Source organism: Lygodium microphyllum, chromosome 21 (assembly GCF_053477565.2).
Source record: "Lygodium microphyllum isolate KBCC chromosome 21, Lygodium_microphyllum_v1.1.10, whole genome shotgun sequence".
NCBI classification, from domain to species: domain Eukaryota; kingdom Viridiplantae; phylum Streptophyta; class Polypodiopsida; order Schizaeales; family Lygodiaceae; genus Lygodium; species Lygodium microphyllum.
Window position 1 is genome coordinate 389,652 of NC_141155.1, and position 27,815 is coordinate 417,466.

The window sequence follows — 27,815 nt, forward strand, 5'->3', positions numbered from 1 at the left end:
ATGGCCAAGTAAGGATCATGATTCATGAAATGAGAGGAAAGGTCAATAATTATTATGCTTCAAATGCAAAGACTTTATAAAAGTGGCTTGATAGATAGGAAATTGCAAGGCACAAGCATGACCATGCTTTTTGAAATTTGATCCACATAAGGATGAGGAAGAATACAACAACTTTATCCCCATCACACCTTCCATAGCTTCAAAATTTCTCTTCTTTGGATGAAACTATTCACATTATGGAATGCTTTGCAAGAATCACATTAGAAAGAAGGAGGATTAGCTTACTATGAGATTTGTTTTCCATGTAAATATTATTGTACTCAAGTTGAAATGCTCGAGTTTAGCATATGGGACATTTGATATATTAATGTGTACTCTAAAATGTACTTTAGCTTTATACATTGCTTTTAACCTTTGTAAGTATAGGAAGTATGGTGCCTTTTGGTCACAAGTATAACATTTTTGCTTAGAAAATGTGGAGAAAAGAAAGCCATATGGATTGCAACCTCACAATAAATTTCAAACAATGATAGACCCAACTGGTGACATTAAATTTATGACTTATCAAAGTGTACTTGGGATATTCAAAACATCATGAATTTGAGCTTTAAGATGTTTCTCTTTAATGTTAATTGCTTAAGGGTATTGATCCAAGCTTTTGAAGCAATCATACAAAAGTTGTTACAAACATGAACAAGTATAGCTAGATTCCCCCAAAGTATGGACATACCAAATCAATGCCTTTGCTATTCTTGAGTGAAAAAGTTGTCTCAAAAGCTAACCCAAGGAAGTCTAGATGGCTATATGTGGTTGAAGTAGCTCCTCACAAGAGAAAGGTGTTTGAGCCTATGGAACTACCAAAAGAAGCTAGATACTCAACAAATGAAGAATTAATTTGACATGATGTTAGTGGAGGAAACTCACAAGAGGAAAAGCTCTTCTCCACATAGGCAAAATTTGACAATTGCAAGTGCCGTCTTTTGATGAGAGTGATGAGGAAGAGAAAGATGATGGTAATAATGAATCAATTATTTTATTGATCAATCCCCATTATTAAGCTTCAATTTCGAACTAATGGATATAGACGTAGATCACAATGACACTAGAAATAAGCTAAAATCATCTCATGATTTAGATATTGACAATTTTGTTGTCAAAGACTTGATTTAATAGATTATGAGCATACCTATTGTATTGGCAATTTTGTGATCAAAGACTTGATTTAAGAGATTATGAGCATACCTATTGTATGCTATTCATTACTTAAAAGGATGATGGTAATAATGAATATAGATGTAGATCATAATGACACTAGAACTAACAATGACACTAGAAATAAGATAAAATCATATCATGATCTAGATATTGATGATTTTGTGATCAAAGACTTGATTTAAGAGATTATGAGCATACCTATTGTATGCTATGTATGCATCCCCATTACTTATAAATATCCATGTTTTACTAAGATTACTAATGTTGCCAATGTAAAGGGATGCAAAGCCCCGTAAAAGCTAACAAAACAACCTCAATGGCCAAAATCCTGGAAAAGGGTTGTGCCATATTTCAAATGATGCTTTATCTTTTTATGGGCTATTTTTTTCATGTTCTTTTGACAAAGTTTTTGATAGTTTTCTTGGTCATTTTTAGTTTCTTCAACCCATCTTTAAGGGATTATTTGGGCACATTTTTAGAAAGATGCTTCAACGACAAACAAACATGATTAACAATCATCAAAGTAGGAGGTGTTGTATTATAGTTATAGTTTCTCTACCATCCAAACTCCATATTTGTCAAGGTGTGTTTACATGTGGACAAGTTTTTTGTTAAGGATATCTAGAGGTATCTATACATACATGTTGGCCACTTGTAAATGAATTTTGGTCCTACTTATTTGGGACATGTGGTTCTCATGTTTCTCAAGTTTCCTTTGTCATAATGGCAATTCCAACCCTAGTGTCCAAAATACTCATGTGCTTGTGCTCTTCCAACTCTATGGGTAGCAAAGGTTTTACTCTTTTCCTTGAAATATTCATTCATCCTTTTCAATGGTTTTAATTGAAGGCTTTTTATTTGTGATACCGCATGATTAGGCTCCGCCTTTATTAGTTCAAGACCTCCTACACAAAATTTAATACTTGTTTTATTTGAAGTGATAAGACATATTTCATCTTTAGCATGACTATTGATGGTTGGAGTGGAGTGCACTTGATATGTATGCTAGGATCTATTGCAGGTTGCTTGTACCAAAAATTGGAGGTTAATTCTTTCTTTGTCTAGTTATTCTTTTGATTCTTAACCATATTTCATCATCCTTTAGGTAGGAAATAAAGGTTCTAAAGTTATTGGCTTTGCTCTCATCTTTGACCCAAGGCCTCTAAAATGTGTCTTAGTGTACATCTTTGAATGGTGGCTTTTATAGTTTTTTGAAACAAATTTCTCCTTTTGGATTTCATTCCATAAGGCATAAGCCCATGATTTCTATCATTTCTCTAGATCTTGGTGTATTGGCACTAATTTTTTAATAAGTATTTAGCTTTTTCAAGGATAAAGTAGGAGGCCCTAGAGTTCTAACTAGATTTATAGTCTTTGTTATAGGTTCTCATGATATTAATAGCCCCTTACAATAGACTATGAATGTTTGTCTACATTTCTACATAAGGCTTCCATTCCTTCTATGATGGATTGCTCACCCATGACTTATCTTGGATGACATGTCTTGTCTTTGTATGTCCTCATTGGGGTTTAAATATATCTTGAGATTTTCCTCAAGTCTCCTTAGGTTTGAGTCTAGTGTCTAATTGATTTAAAACATCCTTGGCATCTAAACTGTTTTATTTCCCTTATTCTGAGAGAAACAAACATTGTGTCAATAAAATAGTCTAAATAAATTTGCACATTGATACAAGCAATTCTGAGAGGGACTCAAGCTTAAGCAGTTGGAGGCCATTGTAGGTTGTAAACATAAATGTATCTACCCTTGAAAACATAGGATAAGGCACTACTAACACACACACATTGTAGTTAGAGATGATCCTAGGTTGTCAACCTGAGTGCATCTACCCTTGACAACATAGGACAAAGTTCTACTATAACACTCACATGACTAGGGACTACTAAGGACAAGAACAAGTGAAAATGACACAACCAAGTGAACTTTGATTTCTATGTTATCAAGACTTGCAATACATGCATCTCACCACCAAATGCAAAGATCTTATCAATAGAGCTAGCTATCCAACTAGAGAGCAAGAGCTCAGATCTATGAGAATTGGAAGCTCTAAACAATGAATCCCATGCACTACAAGTTGACTAGAGGCACAAGGAAGCTATCCCTTGAATATCAAAACAAATCTAGTGGCATTTATGTACAAAAACTCCACAAGTGAGACAACGGTGTATCACATGCTCAAGTCTCACACATTTTACAAAAATGAATATTCCTCATTCTCCATGCTTGAGGACTTCATTCATGGTCTTGTATTGGAAAATGGAGGTTTCTACATATGGATCTGATTGTTCATGTCTCATGCACTCATGCAACATAAACAACATGAATAAGAACTCAAATCAAGCATGCAACACATTTGTTTAGGGCAAAATTGAAACCCTAAATGAAAATATAATAGAGCATAATATGACACTTAATATCCATAGAATAATAAAAATAAACATCATACAATAGCAATATGATGGATAAGAAAGACAATGTGATGTTAGATTCCATTGAAAAACTTCATAAAACTGTCATAGATACAAACATGTAGTCAAATGCACTAGGCACAAATAGTCAGGAATGAATAGACAACAATTACATCCGCCTTTTCCATTAAAAAACTACATAGGATCATGCCCCAAAAATATACCCTTTCATATGAGCCAAAAACTCCTTAGGCTTTCTAAGGTTAAAAGAGAAATAAAAGTTAAGACATCTAAGTGTCTTTAAAAGAGAAAAACATGGGACCTAAACCTAAAATCCCCGCAAAAAGTACTAACGAACTATTCCTTTTTGGTATCTAAAGATACCTTTTTTGCAACATTCTCAAACATCTCCTCTATTAACTCAAAAACAAGAGCTTTAACATATTTGACATCAACTATATCCTCTCGATCTTCCTCTTGCAAGGACTTCAACACTGTAGCTATATTTGAATTTAGAATCCTTTCAGATTTAGTAGATGTTGGATGGATCCTTGTCAATATCAACATCCACCTACATCTCATTCAAAGGTGTACTAAATATTTTTGAGTGAGTAAATATTCAATAGATGTTGGATCCTTGTCAATATCAACATCCACTTGCATCCACTTGCTGAGGTGTGACACATCCATCATAATTAAGGCTAGAAAAATCATCACATAACTCCTTTTATTTTTTGTTTGAACAACTTTTTCCACTTTGAGACTCTTGGAGCTTCATTAACATTCTTCTTTAGCTAAAAACATCTCCATCCAAAGTCATAAGTTTAGATCTGAATGCTTTAAGTTCAATGTCCTTCATTTCCAATAATTGCTTGTTGCTGGTTTGCAACTATAATTCTAAATCTCTGCACCTATTTGACAAATGCATATCACCTTGCAAAACACCATATTGATTAAACATTTCATATGGTTTCCTAGCCACAATTTCTAATCGCTCCTTGTTTGTTTCCATATCTATTTTTTGCAATCCTTGAGTTAATTGAATAAATTCAAAATAGTAGTATCTAGTATGAATATGCCACCAACACTAGCTTCATCAACATTTGCCTTCAATTCAACTTCAAAGCTCTCCAAAAGGTGAAGTCTGCCCTTGAGGATTTGTTTTGTTGCCATATATGTAGCATTTGCAGCCACAATAATATCAAATTCACTGGTTTAATTGACATTTATTCTCCATTTTTGCCTTAAGGTCTCTGAGTTTGTCAAATAAATCATCCAAATCTGGTTTAAAACTCTTCACCTATTTTAACTCTTCCTACTAACTCTTTCAAATCATACATAAGTTGTAATTCACTGTCTGAAAAACTGTTGGATTCTTTTATCTTGACTTTTCACAAAATGAATTACTATTAATAAATCATCTACCACCTTGCTAACTTCAGGTGGTATAGCTGCAGGTTCATAAGGGTCTTCATATAAATCTCCCAAATTTCTCTTCCCTTTTTTTTGAAAACAATTTTTACTTTTAATGACCCCTACAAATTGAATTGCAGTTTTCACTATTGTTTTTGGAAGCTTCACAAAAAAAGATTTATATTTTGACGTAGATCCTTCATACAAAGTTTCCTCTAGAACATTGATAGACTTAGGAAAATTATCATCTAAAGGCACATTAGCTTTAGATGTCATTGCGGCAATAATTTTTGATTCACTGTATCCTGCAGTTTTGAGATCATTCTTGATTTATTGTCAGCATCATCAAGAAACTTGTTATGAACCGAGACCAAACTGACATCATTTTGTATCAAGTTTGCAGTGGACCTAAAAAAATTTCTAGGTTGTAATTTAGGTAGTACATATGTAACACCCTTTTGTTCTACATAAGCAAATATCATCCCTAATAGAGCTAGAATTTTAGAGACTCTCGACCGCTTCCTTCTATCTTTCCCCATAACCTCCATTACAAACTTATGCAATAAAATATGAGCCCAATCAAAATTCACACCTCCTTTTGCTGTTGACAGCAACCCAAAATTGTCCTTAGACATATATTCTATTTTCACAAAAAACAAGACTTTCTCTAAAAACGATACGCACTGCTGGCATCAAACTTCATCTCATATGTTTTTAATAACATAGTATGATTTCAATCCAGATGTTTTCCCAACTTGCTTCTCTAATTCTTCATCTGAAACTTTTTCCCACTCTATAACACCATCCTTAGGCAAAGTGAAAATATCTGAAAAAATCTATGGTGTAATTTCAATAGCTACATTTTTGCCCTTATACTCTTTAGCCTTTTGTAAAGTCTCAAACTGCTCTAAAGCTTTAACATTCCCTGCATACATAGCCCAAGGTAATGAAGCATAAGGTAACAATCACAATTGCTGAAGCCACTTTCTATTTTTAACCATGGATAAGTCCAAGGTTTCCTAGAGATCTAGTAGAGCGAGTACAATAACTTGGTCACCACTTGAATTTTTTTCTCTTTTTGCAGCTTCAACACCATCTCTATCAAACTTGTGGCTGCTAACTGTGCAATCCTTTCATGAGCTTCCACATGAGCCTTGCAGGTTAAAGGACTTCTTGAATCCTTATCTTGCCTAAAGGCCTCCAAAGATGCACGCTTCACCATGGTAAGAAAAGGAGAAACACAAGCGCAAATGCAGAAGCTAACACAAAATTGAGTGATCACGCATCAAGAATAAACGCAGAGAAAAATCTCACGCATGCAATATGTCAAAAGTTTATCTTGCAATTCAAATTTTCCCATGTAGGTAAAAGATGTGCAAGTCAACTCAAGTATATTTGATTGTACTCACATCAACATGAATTTGAGACAAGACCTCCCCATTCAAATTTACGAAGCCAAAAACCATTCACCAACTTTTTTAATATTTGGCCATACTCATCTTGCAATTGAAATGTACCCTAACCCAAATCTTTAAAAATTTGGAAAGGTCCAACATAACACAATTTTCAGCTTTCCCGGATGTTTACCCCCAACTTTGAGTTGTGCATCAAAACATAATCTCCTTCTTTGAATTGTCTCCTCTTGATACGACTATCAACCCATGATGCTCTTCTATTTCTAATTATTGTTGCAATATATGCACTCCCACATCTGTCTTCATCCAATTGCAACAATTTAAAAACTTTTTCTTTCAATTATTCTTCCATTGGCAACCTTTCAATCACATCAATTCTCATTGAAGGAACTATAAATTCCATGGGCTAGCTGCTTCAAGTCCATAAAACTAACTTGAATGGAGTTAAACATGTGCTAACTTTGTAGGCCATGTGAAAATCCCATAGTGCTAAAGTCAATTTAACATCCCATTCTTTCCTGTTTTAGCAATATTTTTCTTTAGAATTCTAACTAAATTTTTATTATACTACTTTCAGCCAAAACATTTGCTTAAGGATAATAAACAAAAAACTTCTTGTGGTTAATCATATGGAGATGTGCCAATTTTCTTATAAACTTATTCAAAAAATGAACACCCTGATCTAACACAATCTCAATAGGACATCCAAATCTAGTCATTATGGTTGAATAAAGAAAGTAAGCGACACTATCTACCTTATTATCTTTCAATGCTATTGGTTCAACCCATTTTTTACGATAATCTGTAGCAAGAAGAATATATTTACTCCCTGACTTCGAAGTTGCTAGCTTGAATGGACCTATGAAATCAAGCCCCCATTTTTGAAATGGTTCCAAAGGTAGAACACGATTATGATTCATTCTATCTCTTTGTGCAGGTTGCCCTTCTCTCTGACAATTCAAGCATTGTTTGATCTCTTATCATTGTAGGCCACCATAAACTTACTTGAAATATTTTTTGGTTGTAATATCCCCTAAAAAATGACCTCCTAACCTTCCTTTATGTGTTTCTTCAAGAATTAACTTTTGATTAGAGTTCTAATTAGAGTCAGGAACACATCTCTTGATTATTTGATCCACTCCTCTTTTATAAAGCTCACCACCAAGAATTAGATATGTTGCACTTCTCAAACTAAGTTTTTTCTCTTGTCCTTTGTCATTGCTTCTAGAAAAACTCCACTCTCCAAATACTTTAACATGTCATCATGCTAATTTTCTTCATCAATAGAATGTACCTAAAATAATTTAGCATTTGGTAATTAATCTGAAACTCCATAAATTGGTTCTCTTGACTCTAACTTTCTTAAATAATCAGCAATAGCATGTTCCTTCCCTAGCCTATGAACCATTACATATAGCTCTTGCAATAATAAGATCCATCTTGCTATTCTAGCTTGAGGTTGGATCCTATTTACCATAAAGACCAATGCATGATGATCAACATGAATAATCACTTTATTACCAAGAAGATAGTGTCTGAATCTTTTCAAAGCAAATATAATAGCCAAACATCCTTTTTTTGCCCAAGGTTCAACAGAGAGTCCAAGGTTCACAGCTGGTGGTGCGCAGATCGAATGTTGTACGCTCGTGTAGTGAATGTCGGAAGGTCCCCAAGAACAATGGAACTCTACTTTTTGCACAAATTACAAGGTAAAAAGCATGAACGACAAGAGCAAGAGACCAATTGGGTGCAATCTCCCCCCATGCCTTGTGTGAGCGCTCCACAAAGCATGTATTTTATGTATTATTCATCTTCAAGCTCAAATAATAGCCCAAATTACAAAATAGCAAGCTTTTAGCTTTCGAGTTTGCTTTAACACAAAAATAGGAATAAAGCTAATGGACGGTGCCCAAAGAGTCTGGCACGCCCAATACAATGTCCAAATAGAAATAACATAATCGTGCGCCCATGCGCATACAAAATAATAATAAATATCCGACGCCTCAATAAATAGGCGTGACAAAATATAGGCATGGCGCCTATCAAAATATAATCCATAAATCTAATACTCGCTATCCTCCAATTCTTTCCTCTGCCACTGCTGCTATCTCTACACATCAACTGAAGCATTCACAATCGTTAGTAAAATAATACAATTAAACCGACAAAAGTGAATACCTAGCCGTCTTCAGCTACATAAATAAATCAACTGGTTAGAAATAAATCCTAACCTTAATTTATTACGAGTGCACACTCTAAACTCATAAGGTTTATTAATTTAATATGCATTTTACAGAATCACCCGCTATGGAATCACCCATGTACACACTAAATTAATGAAACACCCGAAAAGGACAGGCGTCCCCATCAACTTCTCGCACAAAGAATCCACTTTGTGTATGAGCCCCGGTCATCAAAGTTACAGAATCCACCATAAAACCTCACGGAATCCACCATGGCACGTGAAATATCCCTCCTGGCATCATACCCCCGGGGTGGGATAGCAATTGACCTCAATTGCTATTAGCTCAATGTGGAGCTAACATAGTGGGGAAAGCATTTAAGTCTCTAGCATGCATCCACTGTGCTTCCTCTACAGGATGGTTCTTAAATTTAACTAGATATCTAGAATATCTACGGCCACTTCTAGTGGTCATAAAATCAGTGTCTATGATAGCTTCTGGTTCAAGTATTTCAGTCCCTTCCTCTAACAAAGGTGGGTTTTCATAAATAGGGTGTATAGGTAATTGGCCTCTAAATGGTCTCAATAAACTAATGTGAAATGTGTCGTGAATTTTTTAGTGAGGTGGTAATTCTAACTTGAATGCATTGTCGTTAATTTTATGAATGATCCTAAATGGTCCATAGAATCTAGGGGCTAATTTCACAACTGGGTGTCTATCTACACTTTGTAGTCTACGTTTTTCTATTCTCAACCAAACATAGTCATCAACTTTGAAATTCATTGCTTGTCTTTTCTTATTGGCTTGTTTAGTATATGATTGCTGGGCTTTAGCAATCATGTCTTTAACCTCATCAAAAATAGTATTATGCATACTAGCAATATCATCAGCACTCTGAATTCTATTTGACAAAGATGCAACAGGTGTAGATAATCTATATCCATAAATCACTTCAAACGGTGCTTTCTTTGTAGATGTGTGTGGTATATTGTTATATGCAAACTGTAATAAATGCAAATGTGTGTCCCATGTCTGAGGTTTAGAAATAGTATATGCAAGTAAGAGATCTAGAATAGTGCTATTAGTGGCTTCTGTTTGTCCATTAGTTTCTGGATGAAATACAGATGAGAAATCAATCTTGGTGCCTAGGTTAGCAAATAGAGTAATCCAAAAGTTGTTACAAAATCTAGAATCACGATCTGAAATAATAACTTTTGGCAATCCATGGTTAGTGAAAACAGTTTTCAAAAACAATTGTGCTGCTTGTGATGCTGTTAAAGTTTTCTTACATGGAATGAAATATGCTTGTTTACTAAATCTATCTACTACTGTCCAAATCATATCATGGTTAGATTTAGTATTAGGTAAACCAGTAATAAAATCCATAGAGATTTGTTCCCAAGGTTTAGATGGAATAGATAAAGACATAAGTAATCCATACTGTTTACCATGATGTCTCTTAACTCTTTGACAAATCAAACATTCAGAAACAAAGTTAGATACATCAGTGTCCATATGCGGCCAATAAAAATCTTCAGTTAATGTACGTAAGGTAGATATGATACCTCTATGACCTTGATATGGGGGACAATGAATCTCATTCAAAACAAAAGATCGGAATGGAATTGTAACACAAAATCTCTTTTCATAAAACATAAATCCATCATTATATGACAATGAATCAATAGGAATCAAGTTATTTTGAACTAATTTATTCCAATCAGCATGAAAAGTAATATCCTGATGATAAGTATCTTTCATAGCAATCAAAGAATCAAAAGATATAACAGAAATATTATGAATGGCATGTCTTCTACTTAATGCATCAGCCTTCAACTTGATAGACTTGCTGAATCTGTTTGTGTGACCTGACTTACTGAAGCTTAGGTAACTTTGTTGTTTTGGTAAGTAAGCTTTAGCTTACTGTCCAAAATGTAAATTCGTGGGCGGGGGGGAGGGGGGGGGGCGTTTTTCAGCTCACAGCGAAAAAATCGGAGGTCTCTTGAGACCTCACGATGATGAATCGAAGCTTTTAAGCTTCTTAAAGCTTATAAGCTTTAATACTAAGCTTATTAAAAATAAAAGCTTTTAAGCTTGTGAGCTATGGAGTTTTATCTCACTAGTTTTTGACGACTTGTATGTGAGGATATAGGAGTGCTCCTCCACCTCTGCAGACCGGTCCCTTGTGATCCGATGATGGAAATATGGGTTCTTGATCGCCAGAAATCTGCCTGTATCGACGGTTCGCGACGAGATTGACCATAGAGCCCGATCGTTCCAAGAGCTCCGCCTTCACACGAGATGGGTAGCGATTGGAAGCTCTTGATCTCAGCTTCGCTCTGATACCATTAGTGCGCAGATCGAATGCTGTACGCTCGCATAGTAAATGCCGGAAGGTCCCCAAGAACAATGGAACTCTACTTTTTGCACAAATTACAAGGTAAAAAGCATGAACGACAAGAGCAAGAGACCAATTGGGTGCAATCTCCCCCCATGCCTTGTGTGAGCGCTCCACAAAGCATGTATTTTATGTATTATTCATCTTCAAGCTCAAATAATAGCCCAAATTACAAAATAGCAAGCTTTTAGCTTTTGAGTTTGCTTTAACACAAAAATAGGAATAAAGCTAATGGACGGTGCCCAAAGAGTCTGGCACGCCCAATACAATGTCCAAATAGAAATAACATAATCGTGCGCCCATGCGCATACAAAATAATAATAAATATCCGACGCCTCAATAAATAGGCGTGACAAAATATAGGCGTGGCGCCTATCAAAATATAATCCATAAATCGAATACTCGCTATCCTCCAATTCTTTCCTCTGCCACTGCTGATATCTCTACACATCAACTGAAGCATTCACAATCGTTAGTAAAATAATACAATTAAATCGAAAAAAGTGAATACCTAGCCGTCTTTAGCTACATAAATAAATCAACTAGTTAGAAATAAATCCTAACCTTAATTTATTATGAGTGCGCACTCTAAACTCATAAGGTTTATTAATTTAATATGCATTTTGCAGAATCACCCGCTATGGAATCACCCACGTACACACTAAATTAATGAAACGCCCGAAAAGGATAGGCGTCCCCATCAACTTCTCGCACAAAGAATCCACTTTGTGTATGAGCCCCGGTCATCAAAGTTTATGGAATCCACCGTAAAACCTCACGGAATCCACCGTGGCACGGAATCCATCGTGAAATATGCCTCCTGGCATCAGCTGGAGATTCAGGCAGTGAGCTTGATTGGGTTCCAGCAGCGCTAGTGGAGAGAGAAGAGGGAAATTGGAGGCAAGAGAGAGGCTCAACTCAGCAGTTGATCAAGGGAGGAATTGGAATCGAGTTGCTCATCAGTTGGAGATCCAATTCGTGTTGTGAGCAAGGCATGCTTGGCCAATAGCGCCTGGAGGGCTGAATCAAGTTGCTCATCAGAAGGAAGTGAGCAAGTTCCAGGCAACGCTCTCAACTTAAGCCTATGTGCGAGCAGTGAGATGAGTTGTAGGACAGTGAGGAGAGCAGCTCGTTGATTGAGCTTGCGCTTCTGGAATCGAATTGAATCGAGGGCGAGTTCGAGAGCGAGCTATTGACAGTAAGGCGACTCTAGTTTGCTGAGGCAATTGAGCCCAACACAGCAAAGAGATTAGAAAGCGGCCCAAGGCAGTAGCGTTATCGGCTGAATTGAATTGGGTTGGGCATTGGGACCTTGGCAAGCTTGACTGTCAAATCGACTGAGAGTTGGGTTGGGCATTGGAAAGCCCAGCAAGGCAAAGCAGACTGAGCATGAGCTGGAGCGAGCCGAGTGCCTAAAGGAGCTTTGGTTTGAGCCAAACCCTGTCCGAGCTACTCAGCCGAGGGGAGTCGAGAGATAAAGAGTGCCATTGAAATCGAGCAAAGAAAGGAGTCCAATTAAGCTTTCAATTCCACAGGGTAGCGCTACCTCTCTGTCCAGCAAGGCGAGACTCAATTTCAGGAGGCACTCTTGCTCTCTCCACTAGAGAGAGGAGAGAGAAAACCTCTCAGGTGGCTGGACCCTCTTGTGAATTTCGAGAGTAGGAGGTTGGTCTCTCCAATTGCAATCCGAGTAGGAGCTTGCAAGGCGGCATACTCCGAGCCCTGTTTGAGAGCAGCGTGAGGGTCTACAATCCCAAGCCCGACAACTCCTCCCCTCTCCACTAGAGAGAGGAGAGAGAAAGTGATCGAGCCGTTCAGAAGTGAGCACATCTCCTCTAGGTGGCTCTATTGGCATATCGAAGAGGGCTGTTGAATTTCGAATTGAGGCCTCTCGAGTCAGTGTGCGATCACTAAAATCTTGGTTCACTGGCAAGTACTTTGCTACTTCCTCAACCCTCCCCTCTCCACCAGAGAGAGGAGAGAGAAAGCAATTCGAAGTGTTTGCAGGGACGTGCCCTCTTCTGACCAGAAATCCGAGCAGGCATCGATTTTCTTCTACTTTTCCGACCACAGGCTACAGGTGCAGGGACAAGAAAAGAGGGTGTAAATACATGTCTTTTGGTGTGCATAAGACACATTTTCACACTCCTTTTGTTGAAAACCACACTCACGTACCGACACAAAAAAGCACATTGGTAGTTGAGAGCAATTTGTAGCAGATTGTTTTGTACTGTGGTATGCTCTCCATGAGCATTGGTCTCACTGATGCACATGCCATGTGGATACTGCCGTGGTATGGATTTTTGTGGAGCCATTTTATGGCTGTTGGCAGTGCCTGGCCGTGTCTGAGATTCGGTCTGGAGGCCCTTTCTGAGACTGGGCTAGCAGTGATCGTTTTGCTTTTCCTGAGCCACTGTTTGAGGGTCGTGAGTGAGGTTTCCCTTTGTAGCTGGGGTACTCTTGGATGTATGAGGTATCGCTGGTGAATACAGGTATGAGGGGGGATAAGCGCACAAACATTGTAACCAACATTTTCATCTCGCATTGCCAGGGTGTTCCCCCTCCACCCGGGCCTTGCGTCAACATAACACGAGTGTTATTTCTTGCAATTGCAAAGCCTTCTTGCAATCTACTTTCTTTCTAAGCAAAGTGCCTTCTTGTAAGCTAAAGGTGGGGAAATACCGCGGGGGATCACCGTGAGAACTGTGGGTGACGAACGCAAAGTGGGAGGTTGCACGCTACGCATGCTTTATGCGTTACACTTGGTATCAGAGCTCAACTCACGCGAGGGCTAGTCCTTCAACAGGCGTGGGCCAATTTTAGAAAGGGAAGCAAAGTTGTGTTTCATCAACATGGGTGGACGCAACAAGAACAAGAGTGGGATTTGAGATGACCGAGATAAAATCTCGGTGGCCCTCGAAATTGGGGCAAGTAGACCTCAATTCATGATTGGGGAAGGATATGCAATAGAGGATGAGAATGAGATAGATGCTGCTATGCACGAAGAAGAGGAGCCACGGCAGGAGCTCGACCCAATGGATGCCATGCGAGAAATGATGAAAGACTTGCTGGCTACCATGCTACCCAAAGCACTGGGGAAGGCTCAAGCCAAGACAGACAATGATGGGGAGATTCATCGAAGGCACTGAAGGAAAGAAAAGAAAGAATGGGATGGCTCCTCATCCGATGAAATGGGAAAATACAAGCCTCAAGCACCAGAAAAATACAAGGGTGAGAGGGACTCAGTGAGCCTAAACCAATGGATATGAGAGGTGGATGGCTACATGAAGTTACTCAAAGTGTCAAGCAAAAGAAGAGGATTGGTGGCGGCATAGCCGCTAGAGGGTGATGCCTGAAAGTGGCTGATGTATGAGGAAGAGCAGTTTGGCAGAAAACATACATGGAAGGAGTTGCAGAGGAGCATGAAGGAATATTTTGAGCCAAAGAATAAACCATTTAAGGTCAGAGATGAATGGAGAAATCTGAGGCAGAATGCGGGTCGAATGAGAGACTATGTACAAAAGTATAGGTCTCTAATGCTACAGCTACCCGACATGGATGTAACCACCAAACTACATGGTTTTTTATATGGAAATGTAGCCATGGGCTCAAAGAGAAATAGAAAAGCAGGAGCCAGGAAGTGTGTTGGAGGCCATGGCAATGGCTGAAAGGCTCACAGATTATGATGGCAGACAAGGAGGGACGGGTCGTGGGTCTTCGCAAGGAGGCAACACCGCTCAGTCCAACTCAACATGGGGAAACTGACAAAATCAAGGATCATACCAAAACAACACGCAGGGAAATAGTGGATGGAGTGGCAAGCAACCCCTCTGAATGGAGTATATTGAGACTCAGTCGGAGACAACCCCAGCCAACAGTTTTGCCAGTTCCAGGACAACCACGTTAGGGATTGGCCGAGGGAATAACTCAAATAGAGGAGGATATGAAGGAGGGGGTAGAACTGGGCAAGGAAGAGGAGGCCCTTTGTCTTGTCACTCATGCATAGGACCGCACTTCGCAAGGGATTGCTCGAGAGGGGCAGCTTCATCGAGTGGCTCAAGATTTGCCTATGCTCAAGTAGACGCAGAGGGGTCGAGGTCAACAATTCAAATAATGGAGGTAGAAGATGAAGAGAAGGAGTGGGAACCTAAGACAAAGGCAGGGGCAGTGGGGGCCAAGCCTCCAGCCACTATACCAACCTTCATTCCCAGCATATGCAATATGTTTGTTCAAGCCAAGTTGGGGAACCACCCCCAGACAATGATGGTGGACACAGGGGCCACACATAATTTCATAGCACCTCAAGTAGCAGCCTAGCTAGGAGTGAAGCCAATGAGGGTAGAAGGGTTGCAGTTATCGTTTGTACAAGGGAAGTACAAGTACTGCGAGTTAGCAAAAGGGGTCCCAATTCAAATTGGGCAATGGCAGGCAAGCCTGGATTTTATAGTGGTCCCTATGGATGATTTTGAAGGCATCCTAGGCATGGATTGGATAGATAACCATGTCGTGCAGATATTGGGCATGAGGAAGAATAAAATATACTTGCAAGCCCCTCAGTCAATGGTATGGATGCCATATTTTCGCACAAAATGCAAAGGCCACAACAAGTCACCGGCCGGAAATGCAGTGGATGCTAGATTGGTGGTGACCAAAGTGGAGAATGTAAGCAGCCAAGAGAAAGATAGCCCCACAAAGGTATGGATGCAGAAAGCACCAACAAAAGAGCAACCAGAAGAAGAACAATCAGAAAGAGCAAAGGAGATGGAAGCAGTGGCGGATCAGGCCATGGAAACTACCCAAAAAGCACAAGTGGAAGCCCAAGGTCCCATGGAGATTACTGCCAAACAACTAGAGAAATAACTGAAGCACAGGGGGGCAGTTGAGGTTGTGCATGATGAGGCTCATTGAAGAGGAACCAGTGATTCAATAGATCATCTGGACAATAGGAAATGACAGGGTCCGAGAAGTCCTAGACAAGTTCCAAGATGTCATGCCCGACAAGCTGCCTTCAGGGTTACCGCCTCGCAGGAGTGTTGACCACCAAATCGATCTCTTGCCGGGAGTACAACCGCTAGCTAGGCCAGCTTATAGGATGACAGGAACGGAGCTAGTAGAACTAAAGAAACAATTGGGAGAGATGGAGGCCTCACGTCACATCCAGCCTAGTAGATCACCTTATGGTGCTCCAGTCCTATTTGTCAAAAAAAAGGATGGGTCTCTTCGCCTATGTACAGATTACGGGGCCCTCAACAAATCTACAGTGAGAAATAGGTACCCAATTCCAGTGGTAGATAAGTTGTTGGATTGGCTGCAAGGAGCACGCTACTTCAGTAGAATCGACTTAAGGTCAGGGTACCAGCAAATCATAATAGCGGAAGGAGATGAAGTAAAGACGGCTTTCAAAAGCCGATATGGAAGCTATGAGTGGTTGGTCATGCCAGAAGGACTCACGAATGCACCAACAACTTTTTGAGAGCTCATGGATAAAATATTCATTGATTATTTGGATGACTTTGTGATTATTTACATTGATGATGTGCTTATCTACAACAGAACATTGGAAGAGCATGTACAGCACCTGGAGAAGGTCTTTACCCGACTCCGGGACAATCAGTTATTTGTCAAGCCAGAAAAATGCAAGTTTGTTGTACAAGAGATTGAATTTTTGGGCTATCTGGTCAAAGAAAATGGCATTGCCATAGATCCTAAGAAAGTACAAGCAATGAAGAATTGGGAGGCTCCCCGCAAAGTGAGTCAAGTGCAGGAGTTTTTGGGATTTACAGTCTTCTGCCGAAGGTTCATTCAGGGATACAGCAAGATTACTGCCCCGCTAACAGATCTGACCTCCAACTCAACCACGTTCCAGTGGACAGAGCAAGAACAACAAGCCTATGAGCTACTAAAGAGCATGATAATTCAAGCCCCAGTATTGAAGATGGTGGATTTCTCATGCCCTTTTGAGGTCCACACGGATGCGTCAAGTTATGCCATAGGTGGTGTGCTCATGCAAGATGGGCATCCTGTATGTTATGAATCAAAGAAGCTGGACCCAACTGAGAGAAGGTGGGCGACTCACGAGAAGGAGATGTATGCAATAGTACATTGCTTGAGGAAATGGAGGCATTATGTTCAAGATAAGCCAACCAAATTCTATACAGACAACATTTCTCTCAAGTACTTTCAAACTCAGCCAAAGTTATCATCGAAGCAGGCCCGATGGCAAGACTTTTTAGCAGAATTTGACATAGAAATCATTCACCGGCTCCAACAAAATGCCGGATACTTTAATTCAACAAGCTGAACTTCAAGCCATCACAGTCGCGCAGAAGGCAGATTTGGGGCCCAAGTGCAGGAGAAAATGGATGGAAATGAAGAAGCTCAGCAAATCCTGAAGGAGATTGAAGCAGGAACTACCCCATGGGGAATGTATTCGGTCAAGAATGGGCTCATCTACTACCAAGGAGCCATGTATGTACCAAAGAATGATGAACTCAGAAATCAGATATTATGGGAATGCCATGATAGTCCTATTGGGGGACATTCTGGTCAGATAAGGACCTTTGATCGCCTAAAGAGATTTTTCTACTGGCCCAAGATGCGAGAGGATGTCACCAAATATGTCCGCACCTGCCCGACTTGTCAAATGGTGAAGGCGCAAAGGATGAAGCCAACAGGACAACTTCAACAGATGCCGCGATTCCATCCCGGCCCTGGGATGTGGTAAGTATGGATTTCATCACAGATTTGCCTAAGTTGCATGGATGCACGGCGATCTTCGTGGTGGTGGACTACCTCTCCAAATAGGCTCACTTCATTGGTACCAAGCTGCCAGTTACTGCACCAAAGGTGGCCAAGTTATTCTTTTCCAGGGTCTTCAAGTATCATGGGCTACCTCTAGCTATTGTATCCGATTGTGATCTCTGCTTCCTCAGCAACATGTGGTGGCAGCTCTTCAAGTTGATGGATACTCAGCTTTGTTTCTCTTTGGCATTTCATCCTCAGACAGATGGCCAAACAGAGAGACTCAACCAAGGCATTGAAGACTACATCCGTAGTTATGTCAGAGCTTATCAAAAGGATTGGGTGCAGTACCTCGACATTCTGGAGTTTCACTATAATGCTACCTTGTGCAGTTCCAGTGGTTTCACCCCCTTTGAGGTAGCAACAGGTAAAGAAGTAATCACCCCTCTAGCCTTAGCAGCAGGTAAATAGTATGTAGAAGACCCAGATGCCAAGGAATTCTTGCTCAAATGGAAACAACGAATGTTGGCGGCCCAAGAAAGTCTCCGCAACAACAAGCTCCTCATAGCAAAGAGATACAATGCCAAGAGGAAAAAGCATGTGGAGTTCTTTCCCGGCGATTTGGTGCTGGTCAGCTCCAAGAACATCGACTTACCTAAAAACCTCACCCCAAAATTCAACAACAGGTACTATGGGCCATACAAAGTCATCACCTGGCTCAACGACGTCACTTACAAGATCCAGCTACCACCGAATATATTAATCCATGATGCATTCCATGTTCAACTCCTCGGGCGATTCCATGCAGATACCTGGTTTGGGCGACAACAACCACTTCCAGCACAACTTGTTCAGCTTCCCTTCGAGCCGAAGATTATTCTAGAGACGCGCTTCATCGGCAAACACCCGAGGCAAACACCCGGAGTTTCACATCAAATGGAAGAATCAACCTATGAAAGAAACTTCATGGGTGGCAGAACCACTGGTCATTGAGCATGCTCGCGAGCTTCTACTCCAATTCTACGAGTGAGAAAACCCTGATCTATATCATCCGCCTTTACCCGAGGAGCGATCATCTGCCTCACAAATTGTAAGTGAGAAGTGGGTAGATAAAAGTGTTGAATCTTCATCAAAAGTCCTTCGCTCCACATCTGTAATCGAGTCATTGGGCAAGGCAAATTTAGGTCTAGGAATTGTCTATTTTCTATTCAAATAAACAAAGACCTTATCTCACACTTGTATCGAGTCCGTGGATAAGGCACTTGGCGGGTTTAGACACTGATCTACTCACTAGGAGTGGATTAAGACCCCCGAATTTTGAGTCAACAAGTCCCACTCCCGCTCAATGAGGACATTGAGCTTCCTTGTGGGGGGTGTGTATGAGGGGGGATAAGCGCACAAACATTGTAACCAACATTTTCATCTCGCATTGCCTAGGTGTTCTCCTTCCACTTGGGCCTTGCGCTAACATAATACGAGTGTTATTTCTTGCAATCGCAAAGCCTTCTTGCAATCTACTTTCTTTCTAAGCAAAGTGCCTTCTTGTAAGCTAAAGGTGGGGAAAGACTGCGAGGGATCACGGTGAGAACCGTGGGTGACGAATGCAAAGTGGGAAGTTGCACACTACGTAGGCCTTGTGCATTACAACAGGTGGCTGGAGTATCCTCGAAGCCTCGCCATAGGCTATGTATCTCATGGTTTTGGGTGCTTTTATGCCAAGTTGGCATCAATTTTGATGCATAGATACTTGTTGACACTTGTATGCTTATTTTTTGGACAGTGTTGATGTTATTTTGAAGCGTTTTGGGTTAAGATTTTGCTCAGCGTACAAAGGAGACTCTGTCGAATTTTTTCTAGGTCTTATGTGCATTTTTTGGCAGTTAAAACACTGTTGATGCGTGTTTAGCAGAGATTTTGGTTGTTATATAGCCAACTTTCAGGAGAAATTCTGCCAAATTTTAGCCAAATTTTTTATGTGTAGTCGCCATAACTTTATGTGAGCTCTTAGAGGCATCTACTATCACTAGAGATTAGTTCATCCTTGTATCTTATTGTGCACACATTCTACAAGTAGTATGGCATCTACCAATAGCACAGAAAACACTCTCTTTAACATTGAAAAACTTGATGGTTCTAATTATATGTATTGGAAAGAGCAGTGTTATAATGTCCTAGTCCAAAAGAAGCAGGTCAAACCAATTCGGCTAAAAGGTGTGAAGCCACAAGATTTTGATGATGAGGAGTGATTAGAGCTAGATGAGCTATCCAGGTCTACCATCTTATTGACTCTTCATAAATCCATTTACTTCAATGTAAAGGATACCATAGGTGCTTATGGGTTATGGCAAGCATTAGAGCATCTCCATGGCAGAAAGAGTGCTGCTAGTCAAGTGTATTGGCTAAAACGGCTGATCGACTTATGTAAGAAGGAGTCCACACCCATGACGAACCACTTGAATGAGTTTAATACCATTTTGAGTCAGCTACAGTCACAGGAAATTAAGTTCAGTTACTCCTTGAAGGCGATGTTTTTGCTAGTTACGTTGCCAAGACTCATGGGATACTTACAAGACATCCATTAGCAACTTAGCTCCAGTTACAGGGTTGAAATACACTGAGGTAGAGAGTAGCTTGCTTATGGAAGAGGTCAATAGAAAGACTGTTGATGAAGCTAAGCATGCTAGTGCCATGAATGTATGAAGCAGAGGCAGGTCAAGGTCAAAATCTCACAGTGCATCTAAAGAGCCTAGAGAAGGAAGATAGAGAAGAAAATCAAGAGGTCGTAGCAATATAGAATGCTACCACTGCCATAAGAAGGGTCACATGAAGAAAGACTGCACTATTTGGAAGAGAAGTCAACGATCTCATGAACAGAAGAGTAAAGGCAAAGGCAAAGATGCTAGTCACAATGCTGCTATTAAAGATGAGGAGTTGAATGCTACTTCTCATCATGATAGTGACAGTGGGGGAGACATCCTCCTTGACAGTACCATAAATGCGTCATTTTTGGTTGCCACCGAAAGCTCATATGAGCAGGACTGGATCGTGGATTTAGGGGCATCATTTCATGTTACTCCACACAGGGAGTGGTTTACTTCTTATGATAATAAGAGGTGTGGGGTGGTGCGTTTAGGCAACAGTTATGCATGTAATGTAGTGGGTGTTGGAGACATAAAGCTTGCTTTGCCAAATGGATCGCATTTTACACTTACCAATGTGCGGCATGTGCCAAAGCTTACAAAGAGCTTAATTTCCACAAGTTAGCTTGATGACGCTAGTTACCACGCAGCGTTTGGTGATCAGCCATGGAAATTGCGTAGGGGTAATTTGCTGATCATGAGAGGGATGAAAAGTGGAATCCACTACATGTATATGGTGTACATAACCATGTTGTCACCATAACCGAGGAGCCGCCTATTTCTTTATGGCATCGCCGGTTGGGACACATGAGTAAAAAAGGAATGGAAAATATCTCTCATTTGCACTATATTTCTGTGTTTGACTACTCTACTTTCGAGCAATGTGATCACTGTATGTTTGGCAAACAGACCTAAAAGTCACACTCATGACGTGGTTTATACAAAGCAAACTGTTTATATCTTGTTCACAGTGATGAGTGTGGATCCATGCCTGTTATTTCGTTAGGTGGAGTGGCATATTTTGTCACATTTATTGACGATGCTACACAAAAGGTGTGGGTATATCCTATTAGGGAAAAGGACGATGTGCTTAAAACATTCCAAAAATTCATGGCCATGGTTGAGAATCAGACGGGCAATAAGCTTAAGTGCTTGAGGTCTGATAATGGTGGTGAATATATTTCCCGTGAATTCCAAGAATTTTGTGATGCTCAAGGCATCGGAGGCTTTTATGATCTGTCTTAATAACAAAATCAGCCCCTAACAAGTAATGTTTCCAAATAGAGAGAGCATGGATAATTGCCATAAGCTCCTTCTCATAAATGGAAACATGTAGCTCTGCTTCTTTGAGGCACTGGCTTTCATAAGCAACGCCGTGGCCCTCTTGGTTCAAGACTGCTTCTACACAGTCACCGGATGCATCGCAATGAACCTCAAAAGGCTTGCAAAGATCGGGGACTATGAGGATAGGTCCATGACTAAGAAGATACTTAAGCTTTTCAAAAGCTTCTTTCTGACTAGGGCCCCAATGAAATGGTACCCTCTTGTTAGTCAAATCATGAAGTGGCCTAGCTATGGCGGCAAAGCCTCAGACAAAGCCATTATAATAGGAGCATAGTCCAAGAAAACTTCAGACGTCGTGGACTGTAGCTAGCATAGGCCATTCTACTATTGCTTGAATCTTCTCGAGATCCATTCTCACTTCGTTGTGAGACACTATATGGCCCAAGTAGTGAATTTCTTTTAAAAAGAATTCACTTTTCTTAGCATTCACAAATAGCTTATGTTTACGTAATTCTGCAAAAACTGTTGCTAAATGTTCATAATGCTGCTCTTCTATTTCTGAGAAGACTAGGATGTCATCAAAGAATACACCCGTAAATCTTCTATATGGATGAAAATTTTGATCCATCATTCTATTGAATGTCGTTGGTGCATTAGTGAGACCAAAAGGCATCACTAAGGACTCATACAACCTGAAGGTTGTTCTAAATGAGGTCTAATGCACATCCTAAGGAGCAATGCATATTTGATGATAGCCGCTCTTCAAGTCGATGAAACTGAAGATGCATGCTCCTTAAAACTTGTCAAGAATATCATCAATTCGGGGAATTGGGAATCGATTCTTGACTGTGATCTTGTTTAGAGATCTATAGTCTATGCACACACGAAATGTGCTTGTAAGAAGCTGAGAATAAGGAATTAGTGTAAATAATATTGATATTATGCCATGTCACACTGACATTGGTATAAAAGGAGAGGATATGTAATTTTACAGAACTTTTTTGACACATTAATACAATTACAAACTTTCTCTCCCTTCTTGCTCACAGCTTCTATGGCTTCCCCTTCTTTCCTGTCTTTCTCTCTCTAAATCTAGTCTTTCTCTCTCCTCATCACTCTTCTTCTCTCTCTTCTTGCAGTCTTTCTCTCTCTTTTGCAGTCTTCTCTCTCCTCTTTCTCTCTCCCTAGTTCTCTCTCTGACAAGTGGTATCAGAGCTTAGTTTTCAGATCCTTCCTTTCTTTCTCCTTCTTTACATTTAGTTCCTTGTCAGTTTCAGGAACCTTACTATGCACAGGTACAACATTGAAGAACCACAGCAGTCAAGAAGTACTAGACATGGCAGCTTTCTTGAAGACCACACAGACCATGGCAAACAGACAAAGATGGCAGCTCCTTTTGCAAGCTCACGCCAATTTTGAAGGTATTTTGTTAAAAAAGTGGTAACAGCAATTAGGGAAGGCTTAAGTCAGGGTTACTTTTGAAGAGAGGCCTTTTCTTTCCTCTTCTCGAGCTCTCTTTCAAGCTTCCATGGCAGACCTATACCAGCAACTTCATATTGAGCAAACGTGGAGACAAAAGGTCAAGAATCGTACCTCATTTTTCATATTGAGCCTGCTTCCGATGGCATTGTTGAGTATGGACGGATCCTTGGAGGCTTCCATCTGTGGTGGTGCGACTGTAGGCTGTTTAAAGAGTTGAGAGCCATCATTCTCTGTTTGAAGAGTTGAGGGCCATCATTCTCTGTCAAAATATCTTCCGTTGAGGGCCATCATTCTCTGTTTAAAGAGTTGAGGGCCATCATTCTTTGTCGAAATATCTTCCGTTGAGGGCCATCATTCTCTGTTTAAAGAGTTGAGGGCCATCGTTCTCTGTCGAAATATCTTCCTTGTGAAGTCGGCTAAGCTCTGCTAACCGCTTGCTCAGATCGTCTTCCTCTGGAGCCTCCTTCATAGGAACAGGTGCACTACTAGACGGCTGTGGAAGGCCAACAGAAATCTCGAGATCGTAGTCATCAGCAACCTGCTGCATCAATGAATTGACCTCATCCTCAGGGGTGGACAGTGATGTGCTTCCAGCCAGGGCGGTCTCAACAAACTCGGCCTGCACCTCCATATTAACAAACTGCTTCTCGAAATTGTCCATGGTTTCTAACATTTTCTGCAGACTGTTGCTCGCCAGGGCCGTATCGAGCGATTTGACAATGTATGCCATGGATTTGGTGATGGTGTTCATCTTGGCCTGTGTATCGAGGCGCGAGACCACGTCATTAAGGCGCGATGCAAGGCACAGGTAGTTGAGCTTCTTTGTACGCTTGCGGATGGCATTCTCTGCATAGATGCGAGCACCGTCCGCATTGCCCTTCTCAATGGCCTTCTTCACCTTGAGCTTCTCACTTTTCTCATCTTTTTCGCCTTGCGGGCCTGTCTCTGCAAGGTTCTGGATGTGAATTTGAGCTCCATGATCTGGTCGAGCAACTTCTCTGTGTTTCCCATGGAGATTGGCTCAGTGTTTGTGTATTACATAATTTCATCATGGACCCTGCTACTTTCTGGGTTTTCTTAGTTGCAATGCATGCTACCACGAATCTGAGCTAAAGACTGTAAAAAAGATTGTCCTTCAGATATGATAGCAGGAGGAATTTGTGGCAACCATTCTGGTGTAACAGGAGACAGAACCGATGCATGATGCTCCACAGGCTGCCACAGGCTGCTCTGGAGAGGGTGTTGGTCTTCCACTTTGCCATGGAATTCCTCTGCAAGCTTTATACAACCTCTCAAGTTGAGCTTTATCACCTTCAACATCTGAGAGGAACTTATACTTTGTAAGCATTGCCATCTCATGTGTAGTCTCATCTAGAGAGAACAGACACTCTACCCTCGGCTGCACTAGTCTGCATGCTTGCCTCTGACAACAGCCATGAAGAGGAAAAACCGCTTTTTCCGCCGCATCTTTGGACTCTCAAGCAAAGTCCCAGATGACATTTTGTCAAATCCATTGACAGCTACTTTACCATCAGCGCAATTGACATCTAAGTGACCTAATGCATTTGTCTCCAATGCAGCCATAATTTTCTTGAATGCTGCATCATGGTTGCTTTGATTGCTGATCAGCATCTCGGCCATGTATGCTGGAGAGATTTTGTGAGGGATCCTTGACATGGCAGCCTCAAGTGTAGGAAACATTGGGTGATCTTCAATGCCTAAATAAGTGCTCACCAGCTTCTTGAGAGCTGGAAAGGTCCAATAAGACAGCAAGATGTGCATGTCCATGCGATTTGGCCGAAGAAGGGCAGGATCAAACTTGTCCTTGAAATTGGTAGTGAAAATAAGTATGTGTTCCTCGCCACAGCATGACCATAGCCCATCAGTAAAATTGAGGAGCCCAGGGCAAGTAAGCCTGGTTTTACCATCACTTGCCTTGCCTGCACTTGAACCACGATCATCTTCAACTGTACGATCACCTAACTGCACAGAGCAATCAATATCCTCAATGACTACCACTGCACCGGTTTGCTTCTTGTGCCAAAAATAATTTGTTTTAGAGTTAATATAGAGTTGTTTTGCATTTTTATTTTATTTAGTATATTATAAAAGTAAAAATAGAAAATTTGCTCGAAGCTCAGTTCAAAGAGTAAAGGCGCAATGCCAGAATAGAGCACACGAATCATCAAAGACAACTGGCGAATCTTCAAGGTCCAACAGGGATACAAAAGGGGAATCACCAGTAGACTAAAGATACTTCAAGAATATCAAAGCTAGAAATTGAAACAGACAAAATTAGCAATAGGAACATGAAGTTCAACGAAGTCATACACATGACTGTTGATACATATTTCAGCTGATAAAGAGCTACAAGGTTTAAATTTAAGGCTTCATCACACCTCTTCTACACAACAGAGTTACATGGTCAAAAGTATTACAAGCTAAAAGTTAAAGAAAATAGAAAGTTACTTCCCAAAAAGGAGGTACATATTCTTAAAACAGTCTCCATCAACAAGTGCTGCTAAGTTCAAGACAACCTCAAGACAATCAAGCTAATGTGGGTAAACACACATTTAAACGAGGAAGTCTTGTTCTTCTACCGAGCACCTCAAGAATAAACTACTGAATCAAGATAGTGTGCATGCCCAACAAAGTACCGAACCAAAAGCTTTCCAAGGACATTACCAGCATGTCCGAGGACGGACATTGACTAGGTGCGAGAGAGTGTTGGAGCTCAAAAGTCCAACAATCCGAAGTCCCAAAAAATTCCCATAATCCCATAAATCAATGTATAAAAGAGTCATCAATTGTATAAACAATGATGTAATGGGGTCAGATGAGGCTTCCAAGTTGTAAGCCATGATGACTCAGTGATTATGAGTGAGTGGGAGTACTTAAGTGAACTCCTAGCTCATTTGTAAGGACCAGCAGTCAAGAGACTAAGTAAAGCGCTAAGAGAGCTTTTCAAGCAAATCTTCTTGAGCTTGTTGCGTGCGTTCTCATTATTATTTTGTAGTGATGCTTTATAGGTATGTTCTAATACTGATTAGCTACTATTTGATCGTGGTCGTGCATATTTTTGTGGTGTGTGCACGTGCCTATGAGCGTAGACCCACCTAGAGCGTCAGGTAGTCATATCTGGCTGTAGAGAAGTCAGTTTCCAGATTCGACACCACCACTGGAGTCTACTCAACTAGGAGATTAGGGGTGTAGTGAGAGTCGTCACTTTTTGTGACCTGCACAAACACATACGCGCAGGTGTTCCGAGGCTATTTGATTGACCTACAAAAGTGCTGTCTAGGATTTGACCATATGGTTGTGTTCCCTAGAGTCTAGCGATCATCTGATTCAAGTTTGGATCGATTCCGAGTCCGTTTGCTTGCTAGATCTGATTTTTAGTATTTGGCATAGCAGATACGCTTTAGGATGATTCGACAAGACTTGAGTGATTCTTGGCATAGAGAGCTAGCCTAGACCACTGTGTGAGTTAGTAGGATAGTTGAGGTAGAGTTTCGTTACCCCTAGAGATCACAATAGTTAGTTGTAGTTAGATTGCCTAGTAGAGTACACACAGTAAGAGATTAGTGATAGTGCACCGTTTGGTATGATTGGCTTGACAAGCCAGGTTATCCTCCGTATGTTTCTAGTCCATGGTCCCCTCTGGTATTGACTTGTAGTCAAGTTGTCTTCTAAGGTCACTACACTATGATGAGGTGATGGTGTCCACTCTTCTTGGCTAGTGACATCAGCACATGATAGGTTGACTATGGATAGCCTTAAACAATATATGTATATATGTATATATATATATATATGTGCGTGTGTATGTGTATTCACACACACACACACACACACACACATATACATATAAATAATGTATATATGTGTATGTATACGTACGTACATATGTATACGTACGTACATACATACACACACATAGAGAAGAACAAAAGTGCATAACCTCCCCAAAAATGCTTGGCCATGATCTTTCCCTTCCTCACATCCAAAGTTGACAAGGATGTTGCCTGTCTCACTTGTCATTGATAGCATGCTTTGGGCCACACACACTCTTTCCATTCTCTCTTTATGATTGCTTGAACTGGAATGCTCATCCTTCTTATGTGTGGGAAGAAGTATGGTTTTTTTTTCTTGTTGTTATAAGTATGGAGCCTAGAAAGCCTTCCCTTCCTTTTTTTCTGCAATAGCCTATTCTATTGCTTTTTCTTGAATTTGATCCATGTCTTGCCTTTAGACTTAGTGGAAGTAGGTTTATATTTTTGCCGTAAATGTATTGGATACAACAAGTCCCCCTTTATGCATGGGTTGAAGTGAAAAACACTTCTTATGTGTGGGACAAAGTAAGGGTTCTTTTAATAGCTTGTACTATTGCTTTTTCTTGAATTTGATCCATGTATGGAAGGGCTTGCATGTACGCTCCATGGCTATGTGATGTTGGCTTTGCTCTTGTGTGAAAGAACTTGCATGTTATCCATATAACTCTACAATTTTGGATTTGGTTCATGTATGGATTAACCTAGTCTAATAGTTTGTAACTAAGTGATGGTGGTAGCCCTGTTGCATGAAGAACCTTATATCTTAGCAAATGATATGTTGTCCA

General features: G+C 40.3%; 2 protein-coding genes and 1 pseudogene across 2 annotated transcripts; 1 reads left to right on the top strand and 2 right to left on the bottom strand.

The window, feature by feature from the left end:
* Positions 1-18,314: 18,314 nt before the first annotated feature.
* Positions 18,315-18,785, top strand: LOC148017683 (uncharacterized). The gene has a single exon (XM_087662332.1). It carries the CDS (start codon positions 18,315-18,317, stop codon positions 18,783-18,785), a length of 471 nt encoding a protein of 156 aa, XP_087518458.1.
* A 3,856-nt stretch (positions 18,786-22,641) lies between these two features.
* On the bottom strand, positions 22,642-24,212 carry LOC148017684 (ESCRT-related protein CHMP1B-like; annotated as a pseudogene).
* LOC148017685 (P-loop containing nucleoside triphosphate hydrolases superfamily protein) lies at positions 23,990-25,282 on the bottom strand (the record flags this gene model as incomplete). Its single annotated transcript, XM_087662335.1, has 1 exon — positions 23,990-25,282. A coding segment is annotated over one exon (681 nt), but the record flags the coding sequence as incomplete, so codon positions are not given.
* Positions 25,283-27,815: the final 2,533 nt, after the last annotated feature.